Source organism: Octopus bimaculoides, chromosome 4 (assembly GCF_001194135.2).
Source record: "Octopus bimaculoides isolate UCB-OBI-ISO-001 chromosome 4, ASM119413v2, whole genome shotgun sequence".
Taxonomy (NCBI): Eukaryota; Metazoa; Mollusca; class Cephalopoda; order Octopoda; family Octopodidae; genus Octopus; species Octopus bimaculoides.
Window position 1 is genome coordinate 18606182 of NC_068984.1, and position 13173 is coordinate 18619354.

At 35.9% G+C, this 13173-nt stretch overlaps 1 protein-coding gene across 1 annotated transcript in view; it reads left to right on the forward strand.

Annotated features, from left to right (window-relative positions):
* LOC106881370 (kinesin-like protein KIF13A) overlaps positions 1-10404 on the forward strand; it is a 696895-nt gene extending 686491 nt beyond the window's left edge. The window contains 2 exon segments of the mRNA XM_052966922.1: positions 6447-6659; positions 7557-10404. Coding sequence (XP_052822882.1) covers positions 6447-6659; positions 7557-7909 — 566 coding nt within the window. The 3' untranslated portion in view covers positions 7910-10404.
* Positions 10405-13173: the final 2769 nt, after the last annotated feature.

The window sequence follows — 13173 nt, forward strand, 5'->3', positions numbered from 1 at the left end:
ATATATATATATATACACACGACGGGCTTCTTTCAGTTTCCGTCTGCCAAATCCACTCACAAGGCTTTGGTCAGCCCGAGGCTATAGTAGAAGACACTTGCCCAAGGTGCCACACAGTGGGACTGAACCTGGAACCATGTGGTTTGTAAGCAAGCTACTAACCACACACCCACTCCTATTATTAAATTGAGAAACGAAGGAGGGTGGGTGGCAGGAAAAGCATGGATAAACAAACATTTAATGGTAATTGTAGGTTTGTTAAATAATTTAATGAATTTGGCCAAATTTATAAGCACCCATATTTATCTTTTCTTTTAATGCTTTTAGTGTATTGGCCTGACTCTCTGTCAGTTACGACAACAAGTGTTCCAATTTATTTGATCAAAGGAACAGCCTACTCATGAAATTAATGAGCAACTGGTTGGGCATTACATACACACACACGCATACCCTTAGCCTAGTTCTATATTAACCCTCTGAGCTTGAGTTTCACTGAGCAATCTCTTAAACCATTGTAAATTAATATTATCTTCAATAATGTAGTTTCATTTTTATAATATTCAACTTTTATATTTTTACATATATCAGTAAGACCATGCCAAATTGGATAAGAGGTCTGACTAAATCAAGCTTACAGTTTGAAAACAGACACAGAAGTAAAACCATGCTAGGACAGGCACAGAAGTGTGGTGCAGGCTCCTGCCTGGCCAGCTCCGGTCAAACCATCCAACCCATGCCAGCATGGTGCTGGTATGGCCTGCGGTTAAGAACTTTGCTTTGCAGCCATATGGTTTCAGGTTCAGTCCCACTGGAGTGTGTATGTATGCATTCATGCATGTATGTATGTCTGCACATGAGTATGAATTGCCTTGACACCACATGTTAATTGTAAACAAATTTCATCATCATAGAAGCAGTATCATTTGTTTGCTGGGAGAAAATATTAGCTTACTCGGAAACAGATAAGTGATGGTGACTGGAAGAGCATTCAGCTGTAGAAAAATCTGCCTCAACACGTCATCTGACCCATATCAGCATAGAAGAGTAGATGCTAATAATTATGATGAGACTTAATTTAACATTCCAAATATTCTGTTGTACTTTTAGAGAATTAATGTTGATTATAACATTTCAAACTGTAAGCTTGATTTATTCAAACCTCTTGTCCAATTTTACATAGTTCCACCATGTTAATTGAAAATAATTATTTTAGTTTGCCCTGTGGAGTTTTAATTGCAATTAACTTTCAATTAACCTAGGCTTTCATTTATGAAGTGTATTATAGTGACTGACGGCTATCTGATAGAATACAGAAAACTATTTTAAAACATTACTTTACAATTCTATAAGTTTTTACTTATGCTTCATGTAAAGTAGTTGAACCTTAATGGTTAGGGGTGATGTACTCATGATCGTAAGAGTGTGGTTTCAATTCCTGGACCAGGTGATACATTGTGTTCTTGAGGAAAATACTTCATTTCATGTTGCTCCAGTCCACTCAGCTGGTAAAAATGAGTGATCTTGTGATGGACCAGCATTCCATCCAGGTGGGGAATTTATATGCCATGGAAACTTGGAACCTGACCCAAAATGCTTCTTATGAAGTAATGTGGATTAAACTTCATGTAAAGTAATAAGTAGTAGTTAGATGTACAAATATATACATTTGGATAAACAGACATAAAAGTACTCAATACATATCATGTGACTTTTATGTTCTTTTGAATCTGATTCTATCCATCATTGCTGCAAATTTCTCATTTATGGCCATTCATTGATCTCTTCCTATGGACACATTATCATCGTTTTAACATCCACTTTTCTGTTTGTATGAGTCTGATGGAACTTTGTTGAGGCAGAATTTTTCCTATGGTTGGACATCCTTTCTGTGAAATTTTTCTCCAAGTCTATCAAACAATGAACAACCCAGACATACTTTCACAGAGGATTATAAACACATAACTCGGTGATACAATAACATTTACCTACAACCAGTATACACATGTCAAAACACGACGATTTCTTTCACAAAGTATTGGTCAAAGGATGATTATAGTCCAAGACACCAGCTGACAATATCCACATTATGGGAACAAATCCTCGGCGTTGTGGTTCCATATTGAACATAACCACACACTCATGCCTGCGCTTATGCATACATGCATGCACATATGTATGTATGTGTATGTGTGTGTGTTTATGTATCGCCTTCCTGGCACTTGCGCCGGTGGCATGTGAAAAGACATTCGAGCGAGATCATTGCCAGTGCCGCTGGACTGGCTCCTGTGCAGGTGGCACATAAAAAACACCATTTTGAGCGTGGCCGTTGCCAGTACCGCCTGACTGGCCTTCGTGCCGGTAGCACGTAAAAGCACCCACTACACCCTCGTAGTGGTTGGCATTAGGAAGGGCATCCAGCTGTAGAAACTCTGCCGGATCAGATTGGAACCTGGTGTAGCCACTTGGTTCACCAGTCCTCACTCAAATCATCCAACCCATGCTAGCATGGAAAGTGGACGTTAAACGATGAGGTACAGGTGTGATTGGCACCTCAAAGCCATGGGCTCACCAAGGCCTGTGGTTGGATCTGGCAGATGGAAACTGAAAAAATCCTGTTGTGTGTGTATAGGCACAGGTGTGGCTGTGTGGTAAGAAGCCTGCTTCCCAACCACGTGGTTCTAGGTTCAGTCCTACAGCATGGCACCTTGGACAAGTATCTTCTACTATTGCCTCAGGCCAACCAAAGCCTTGTGAGTAGATTTGGTAGACAAGAACTGAAAGAAGCCCATTGTGTGTGTCTTTGTGTTTGTGTCTGTTCCCCCACTACACTTGACAAATGGTGTTGGTGTGTTTACATTCCCCATAACTTAGCGCTTCAACAAAGAGATCAATAGAATAAGAACCATGCTTAAAATAAACAGTAAATACTAGGGTCAATTCACTCAACTAAAACGTCAAGGTGGTGCCCCAGCATGGCCACAGTCTAATAATTAAACAAGTGAAAGAAGATGTATGTGTGTATACATGTATCATATACATATGTGTATGTGTCATGACTATCCATATGTTTTTTTTATACCAGTGGCTACATTGTCCAATGTACTTGTCATTGTTTAGGATAATAGTGTGCAGTTTGGCTGCTGTTTCTTGCATGTTAAGTGACGAAGCAAGGAATCCCTCTTTGTAGATCTGAGCAAACAATCTTGTACATTGTTACAAAACTTGCTAGAAATGGAAGCCAAATTTACCTCTAATTACCATTCAACCTCAATACTTGACACAAAGACTCCTCTCTCCATACTGACACTGTCATTATGTCAAGGGGTTTTTGTCTTGCAAGTTATTCGGTGACCTCACTAGTGTTGGTGCCATGAAGAAAGCACCCAGTACAAAGTGGCTATCCTGGAGCTAAATGACAACCATTGTCTGGTACTATGCAATTAATGTAGAATTGGTAGTCTACATTATCTTAATATGATTCCAGATTTTTTCATTCGTTCAAGATCATTTTACTATTTTACTGATTTTATTTTGGCCATGCTAGAGCACAACATTTAAAAGTTTTTGTTGGTTATTTCAGCCACAGTGTTTAGGCTTGTTCATATTTTATCAAATCACAAAGTTCACTTAAGTTTTGAGTCAGATCTCTTTTGGGGAGTTACATCCCTTGAGAACATAAATGCCATAAGTTATTACTACTGTCCAACACACCAATTTTATACAGAACTGTGTGTGTGTGTGTGTATACACACATACACATATTTATGAAGAAGGCAAGTGGCCTAGTTGTTAGGCTGTTTCACTCACAATTGCATGATCATGGTTTCAGTTCTCAGACCATGTGGTGCTTTGTGCTTTTGAGAAAAATACTTCACTTCACATTGCTCCTGTCCATTCAGCTGTAAACAAATAACCATCCAATGGATCGGTGTCCTGTTGAGTGAGTATTATTGTGATCTCAGTCACTTTACACGCACCAAGAAAAACAGGTAGTCAGCCATACGAGTCCTAAGACTCAAGACAGTAATGCCCAGGGGTTGATTGTATGTATGTATGTTTCTTTGTATGTATGTTATTGTTTAGTTTTATTTCAAGGTTTCTTGCCAATAGAGAAAGAACCAGTTTCTGACCTAGATCCAAGGCTCCCTCATTGGAATTTCAACATCAACAACAGAGTATTTTTGTGTTTGTTTGTTTGTTTGTATGTATGTATGTATGTGCAGATTTGTATGTTTTATGTATGTATTCTCATGCATATAGTTGCATATCTAGACATGCTTGTATATATATTTAAATGATAAACTTCTGGAAAGTTTTACAGATTTTTACAGATCCAGTGATGGATTCAATCTGTAGTCTTCAAAGTAGCTTTCTCCTTTCCGGTTTTGAGAAGCTTAATTTCTCAAGATTGGTATTTAGGCAGTGTGTTACATATCCCAGGGCCCCAATAATTACAGGTATAAACCTGTACTTGTAATCTGGATAGAATAACTGCAGATTTCTCAATAGTTCATCATAGGTGTTCTCTTTTTCACTGATCTTCAGCTTTATGTCAACATCCACTATGGAGCTAATTTCCACAACTGTGCACAGTTTCTCTTCTCTATCCCAAATCAATATATCAGGTCTGTTGTTCTTATATTTAATTGAGGTCTTCACTAGGACATTCCACTAGTATTCTTTTTTATTATGAGTGGCTATGGCTTCTATGTATGTATGTTTATATGTATGTATGTATCTCCTCTACAGTTAACCCCCTGTTCTTGTCCCCTCTAAGTTACTTTAGCCTCAATGCCTGGTACAAAGCCTCCTCTCTCCATACTGCACCCTCATCATGTCAAGGGATTTTGTTTTGCAAGTTACTTGGTGACCTCACTTGTAGAGAATGTAATGTAATTGGTGTTAGGAAGTGCTCCCAGCTATAGAAACCTTATCAAAGCAGATACTGGAGTCCAATGCAATACTGGCTCATTGGATCCTTTCAAACCATCCCACCCATATCAACATGGATTATGGACATAAAATGATGATAACACACACACATACATACATACATATATGCATGCATGCTCACTCACTCACTCACACACACACACAAAGTCTGATCACAAAGGATCATGGCTAGTACAATAAAAAGAAAATAAGAACAGCTGAGCTCCCTTTGAGTGTTGGGCCCTCACGGAGGCAATGACCAAGACCTTTGGCGTTATGTTGTGCTTGAGAAGAAGACCCATCAAACCTAGCAAAATCACATCAGGCAAATTGGCACCCATGCCAGTAGCATGTAAACGCACCCTGGTGTCACACAAATGGCATCTGTGCCAGTGGCACATAAAAGCATCCATTACACTCTCGGAGTAGTTAGCATTAAGAAGGGCATCTAGCCGTAGAAAATTATGCCAAATCAGACTGGAGTCTGGTGCAGCCTTCCAGCATGCCAGCCCAACCAAACTATCCCACCCATGCCAGCATGGCCAACAGACATTAAAAGATGATGATGATATCAATTCAGCCTTTAATCTCCTTTGAAGTAGTCCTCTTCTAAAGCCACACACTTTATCCAGCATCATATCCATTGATGGAAGCATTCTTGGAACTCCTTTTTCTGGGATAGCAAGCAGCTTCCTTGTTGCACTCCTTGATGTCTTGAAATCTCGTTGACAGTGGGTCTACTACTGTGAAGACTGAGCATTGGTTTTGGGGTCATAGCTATAGATCCACAATTCAACACAATCAAAATCTTTTGTGGAATGGACACACAAGTGACAAAATATTAACCATTTCTTCAAAAAAAAAATGATTTTAAGAAGCTGCAAAAATCAATGTTGTTGTTTGTTCCTTCTCAAGCCATGCTTGGTTCAGAAGGGCCGGTTTTCCCGGTTTCATTGGCGTATAGGTTCCCCACCTGGACGGGACGCCAGTCCATTGCAGGTGAGATGCTAGATGCAGGAGGAAAGAGTGAAAGAAAGTTATGGTGAAAGAGTCAGCAGAAGTTCACCATTACCTTCTGCCGGAGCCGTGCAGAGCTTAGATGTTTCACTCATAAACACACAAATCACCTGGTCTGAGATTCGAACCCATGATCCCTCGAACATGAGTCCGCTGCTCTAACCTCTAGGCCATGTGCCTCCACTAAAAATCAATGTACTGGAACTTATTCATTTGAGTTTATTTCATTTACTGTTAAGACTCACATTGATGAAGACTCTTCAGTTTCTTGTATCAGTAAACTATATGCAGGAAATGTATCTCCCATCACATCAAAATCTCTCTTTCTTTTTCCTTTTCTCTCTCTCTCTCTCTCTCTCTCCAACCCCACTATCCTCACAGCTCAGCTCTCATATGCTTCTTCCTTGTATTATATCATAAACTCTGTTATCTTTCCCCCACTCTCTGTTTCATATTCTTCTGCTAACATTTCCCTGTTGTTTCTCTATTTTCTGAAGGTGGAGAAGACAGTATGAGTTTATGTTCGTTTGGAAGCCGTGCTGACCTGGACCGTCTCCATGAAGGCCCACTACCCACTTGGATCCAACAAGGAGAAGGTGTAATCGTCACGTCCTCTAAGGGATACTCTAAACCTGGAGTTGTTCAGTTTATTGGCACTGTTCACTTTGCTAGTGGAATCTGGATTGGAGTTGAACTAGACAATCCTGAAGGCATGTTAAATCTATTTATTTGTTGTATTGTATAAGTTTAAATGCTTTGCATTGCAAAAATTAGAATTTTTGAAATTTTTTCAGCTTTATATTATTTCGTAAGAGACAAGGTGAATGGTTAAGAAGTGCAGTTTTAAGTTCAATCCCACTACATGTCACCTTGGGCATATGTCTTCTACTATAGCCTCAGGCCAACCAATACCTTTTGAGTGAATTTGGTTGATGAAAGCCCACTATGTGTGTGTGTGTGTGCAAGTGCATGTGTGTGAATGCTTCCATCCTACATGAATTGCATGAAGAAGCACTGAGCTACATGTAGTAAAGTTTGTTGTCATTTCTCTGCCAGCAAATTATGTTCCAGTTCTGCACTTTTAAAAAACAGGTGAGGGCATCTGATTGTTAAACAATGTTTTGTGTCTGACCCATGCCAGCATGGTAAAACAGACATAAAAACAAACCAACAAAGTACAATTGCTGTTGTTTAGTTCAGCATCATCCCTCATTGAGCACGCTTGTGCTCTAAAGCATTCCAATTATGACCATCTCATCACCTTAGGAGTTTCTTTCTAAGACTCCATTGTCTGATACAATCCCATTTTGTTTAAGATGGTAGGGGTTGGTTTGTGAGAGATTTAGCTGCTAATTTTAGCAAATCAAGGGACAACACAGAGACTCCCTTTGATAACAGAACTGAGACATTGGGTGACATTAAGTGATGTACTGTTTGGATATTTTCGTGTCCCATGACTGATTCAACTGGAATGAAAACAGTTAACTCCATTATTGATTTTCATTCTAATCATTGTACCAGTAATTAACTCGTCCTTCAATTTGTGTGTTTTTCCATAAAAATTTCTTTTTTATCTATAGCTTTTTTTTTCTTTTTTTTTGTTCTAGGTAAAAACGATGGCTCAGTCAATGGTTCTCGTTATTTCAAGTGTCGTTCAAAACATGGAATTTTCGTGCGACATGATAAACTAATCTGGGACAAACGGCGTCGTAGCACAAAAAAAAATCAGTCAGGTTTGAGCAGCTACCATGCTAGCAACCGACGAAGTCTCGGCAGCTTAACAGCTGTCACTGGTTCCATTCCACTGTCACGTTCCAGCTCAAATCTTTCTGCTGCTGCTGTTGCTGTCTCAGTTGGTACTGGCAATGGAACCACATCTTCATCTTTGTCATCTACGGCTGGCACATCGCCATCTTCGTTCATGCGGCCAACTTCTGCAAGTTCTGCCAAGCGAAAATAACCATCTTCTTCCCTGTTTTATTCGGCTCCTCCCCATTTCACCTTTGTCTAACTTACCCAGCTCTTTATATTATACAAATATAACATGTCTGTCACCATCAAAGTGTGCCATAATGCTATTTAAAAACTACCAAACAACCAACCAACCAACCAACCAACAACCATGCCAGCAGCAATGATGATGATGATGACGACGATGACAACGACGACAACAACAACATCTGCAACTACAGTGATTGTTATTTCAATTGTGTTTACTCTCACACCTGATGAGTGAGGTAAATGACAGCAAATAACTTGATTGTCGGGATTTTAGAATGATTTATATTATTACATGGGGAGGTTGCATTGATCGCAGGAAGGAAGGTAATATTGCCTCTCCCTTGCTCACTTCTCTGCTCTTGGCTTTAGAAGAAGTGAAAGATATGGACCAAATAACTTAAATTAGCAGACACGCTTACCTTCTCTCTCTCTCTCTCTCTCTCTCTCTATCACTTTCACTCAAATGATTATGCTCTTTCTAATTTTTTTTCCCCAATATTTATTTTTTAAATTAGATTCATCAGGTGGCTCTGTTATTGTTGTTGTTAATATTGCTGTTTTTCTTCCCACTGGGCTCTTTATCTCCCTTCACATAATCATCATAGAAGGCTAATCATACAATGTGATTCTATTAATTCCCTTTCCAAAGAGAGTGTTTTCGTTTGTTTTTTTTTTTCTGTTGTTGTTGCTGTTTTATTATCATTATTATTACTATTATTATTATTATTATCATTATTATTATTATTATTATCAATATTTAAAATATATCATTATTACTATTATTATTATTATTGAGTTCTTGCTTTCATGTGCAGGAGCAAAGGGCCTTCCCTGAACCTTACCCTTATCACACAATTCTAACTTATCTTTTGAATTATTTACATGGGGGTATGGAAATTATGAAGGAAAGGAGGGGGGACATATTATTTTGAGTACATTGGCATGAATGTATGTGTGTTTCATTTTAATATACTAACACTATAAAACAGTAAAAGAACTGTCATTGTTGATGAAAAAACAATTTCTTTTGTTTTAGTTAACTGAAGTGGAAAAGCAAAACACGTTAGAAATTTAGCTTTTTTTGTTTCGTCTTGTTTTGTTTTTTTCCGCCCTTTGTTTCATTTTCGTTACAGATATTTCATAATGTTATTGAGCTTATTCTATACGTAGGCTTGCTCCCATCCCGATTCTTATGTTTTCATAACTGTTTTTTTTTTTCACCCTTTCATATTCTCGTTACTTTTTAAGCTTACCCCACAAAAAACAAATCTTGGACTCAGTTGTACAGCTGGCCAAGTCCGGATGGTTGTACAACTGCAGAAGACATATCATTTTGCTCATATATATATATATCTATGTATATGCTGATTTGTAATATTTAGCAGCTAGTCACGTTTTTGTTTGTTTTGTTTTTTTTAATAAATCATCTCACTTCATTAGCCATGAAAAATGCTAAATTTTTTCCTTTTTTTTTTCTTCCGAAATTTGTTACTGATAGCAACTATTATAGATGAACATTTTTTTTGTGTTGCTTATCATCATCATCATTACCAACCAAGCTGGTATTTAGTTCATTTTTTGTTTGTTTGTTTGTTTGTTTGTTTATTTATTTATTTTTTTTTTATTGTTTTCGTTTACTGTTCTTTCAACTTCTAAGCTATGTATTATAAATTGACCAATCTCTTTCTTAATCTATTTCCATAAAATGGTCCCCTCAGCTGTTTCCTTCGATTTGTTGTTTGATACCTTCTACAACAGAAGGGATCAAATTTGTATAAAAAACCAGCTGTGCTGCTGCTGCTGATGTTGATGACCACCAAGGTGACATATTTTTCCCTAACTAAGAACTCTCAGAACATCCATCTCCTTTCATTAATTCCTATTTATCATTTGTAGAGCATTACTACTGAGAGCTCAGTTTTGGCTTGTCTTTCAAATGGAAAACAATATTCCCTCATTGGCTTAGGGCTCATGTGTTGTACACTGAGACTAGCTTTTATAGCTATTTGATAGACTCATAAATTTATATATGTCTATGTATGTTTGCATATGTATGTATGTATGTATTATACACATACACACACACATGTATGGATACATACAGAATCCCCCCCCCCAACTACTACTACTACCACCACCACCACCAAATTTGTTTTTAGTAAATACATATGTAAATACATATCTACATTCCAATTGCACCTTTCTTTTCATGTGTGCTAGTATATATGAATATGACATACCGGCACACCAACCTTCAATGGCAATCTCCCTTTGCACTCACTCACTCACTCAATATAGCTTTTAACCCCTTAACTATCTGAGGATCTCTCAACTTTATTTCTTCAACTAGATTAGACACTAACCAATATAAGATCTATCTTCTGAAAAATCCCTCATCAATTTAAAATTGTTTCAACTGCCCTGAGGGTAGTAGTAAACTTTATATGATTATAATCTTGCGATTGTTATTTTTGTTTCAATTCCAAGTTAATTTCCCTTTTTTTTAAAAAAAAAAAAAGAGCAGTAATAATTATTAATTATGAAGAAAAAAATACATATTTTATTTGAGATTGGAACAGCTCATCAAATATATATGATATATATAATATAAAACATACCTGGAATTGAGTTATTCTTTAAAAAAAAATGCATTCATTAAAACCATGTGAGTTTTCTAATACAAAAATATTCACATCTGTTGAGAACTAATTACAAAATAATCAAACAATTAGAAAATTCATTAATCAAATGATATTAAAAAAAACTGTCTAGAACAGAGAGAATTCCCTTCATGTTAATTTTATTTTGCTATTATTTTGAGCCCCAAATTACAGTAGCCTTCTCAGGAACTGTACGTAGTCACTGCTGACTGGAGCTTTGTCCATGTCTGTTCAACTGTTTGCTCATCTCAAAGAAAATCTACTTAGCATGCACAATTCACCAGAAAGTTAATTTTTTCTATGTACATATGTATGTATGGACGGATGGATAAGATGGGTAGGGTGTACTACATAGTTGTAGGAGAAGTCAAAATAAGTTAATAACATACTACTTGACTTTATGAACTACCTTTAAAAAAAATAGGCAAATTTTAACTTTATGCTTTTGTTATTATTTTTAATGATAAAAATAATGATAATAAGTAGGATGTGGTGAGCTGGCAGAAATAGCATGCCAGATTAAATGCCTGATAAAATCTCATCTCACCTTTCTATATTCAGAGTTCAAATCCCACCACGAATATACTTTGCTGTATATTCCCTCTTTGGGAATCAATAAGTACCAGTTATAAACTGGTTTCTTCAATTGCCTATATTTTCCTCCCCTACAAAATTGGCCCAAATACCTAAGTAAGAAATTATTATTAATAATAATTAAGCTGACAATGATAGTAATTTATTATCATTGTGATTGAGCAATTTATAATCTTATTGAACAAAAATTTAAATAAATATTTCTGTATTCTGAAATTTTTGACAATATATTCACCGCTAATTTCCTCTAAATCACATGGATTTCGTTTTGTGACACAAATAAGCAAGATTTAGATTCTACAAGCTTCCAATTTCTGCTAGATTCTGTTTGAATGTTGGTGTGATTTTAATTTGGATTAAAGATGAACAGGTTTAAAATAAGATAAGGTTAATCTTTTGATGTTGTATTTATTATTTTTAAAATTCTTGAAAAGAGAAATGTAAATTGTGGAATTTGTTGTTGATTCTTTTCTTCAGTTAGAAAATTGTATTTAATTTACTTTTAGATGATACACCGAAATCTCTCTTAGCACATATCATAAACTCAATTAAACATGAATAGTGTTGTAACATTAAAGTTTGGTTTTTTTGAAGTTATTTATTATAAAACTTTCATCTTTCGCTAACACTCAAATCTTTGTCTATTTAAAATTCTCAATGATTTTTTTTTTTCTTTTTGATAATAAGACTTGTTTATTTGAGTGATTATTAATGGGACCAAAACAAGTTTAGCTAAGGCTTCTCTTATTATCTGTATAGTTAGCTTATCAACAACTCAACATTTGACTGCAGAAACCATACACTATACCAGAAACTAATTTACTCAATGAAAAAAAGACATTTTTAATAATAGAAAATGTATTTATTTGATTAGATTATATAATTGCTTTCAAACTATCATCATCTCTGTAAGCTCCTTACAAAACATAGAATGGTTTAGTTTAATAGGATAATTGATGAGACTAAAATTTTTGATTTTACCAATGAAATACAGTAAGCTAAAAATCTGTAAAAGTCTGTGTTGGCTTTCCTTTTTCTCTTGTGTTTCAAGAATTGGCATATTTATTTCTTATATTACAGCTACATAGTATTTAATAATGTGCTTTGAACTGGGAACCAAATTATATTTTTTATTTGTTTGAAGATAGTGAAAGCAAAGCAAAAAACGGACTGCCATATACAATTGAAGCTTCTAGCAATTTCAGTTCTTATAAAGTTATTTGGTTCCTGTTTTAATCTTGAACATATAAATTTATCATTGCAAACTAGGTTCTGTGTTCAATCAAGCAGCATTTCTGTTAAGACCTGATTACAATAGCTTTTTAATTCTAAAATTATTGTTTAAAAGTATTGACTGTATAAACTCTTTAAACTAAAAATGCTTTTTAGCTTTAAAAATAATCTATAATTTTCACCTGCCCATTGCATCGAGGTAAGAAGCTTTATCAGTAATTTGATAATTTCGGTATTAAAGAAAGGTGTCCTATCTTGCATTAAAGTTGATACAAGTAAATCAATTGTTTGGCTGTGTGTGTATGTGAGTATATTGGTTCCAATAAGACAGATACCAATATTACTCTTCTCTCTCTCTCTCTCTTTCTCAGTGTATTTCCACAGCAGAGCAACCTACACATGTACATAGACATTGGTTGTGAGACTGTGATCATGCTGCAGCAGGACTGACTAAAAGCAGCCTGCTGTGTAATTGTGATCTTCCTAAGGTATAAACTGAATCAGATGCATGCTCTTAAAGGTACCAGCTCTTCAAGCAGTTAATCTTAGCTTCAGCAAGAAATTAGTTCCACTGTCGAAATGATGGGAAGCAGTTTTATTTGTTTATTTATTTGAAAGGGAGATCATTATTTATTTATTTATTTATTTATTTATTTCAATTTATTTATTTTGCTTTAATATTTTCTCCCAACTGCTTCCGTTTTTCTCTAGCAATGCACCCACATCAGTTATATAT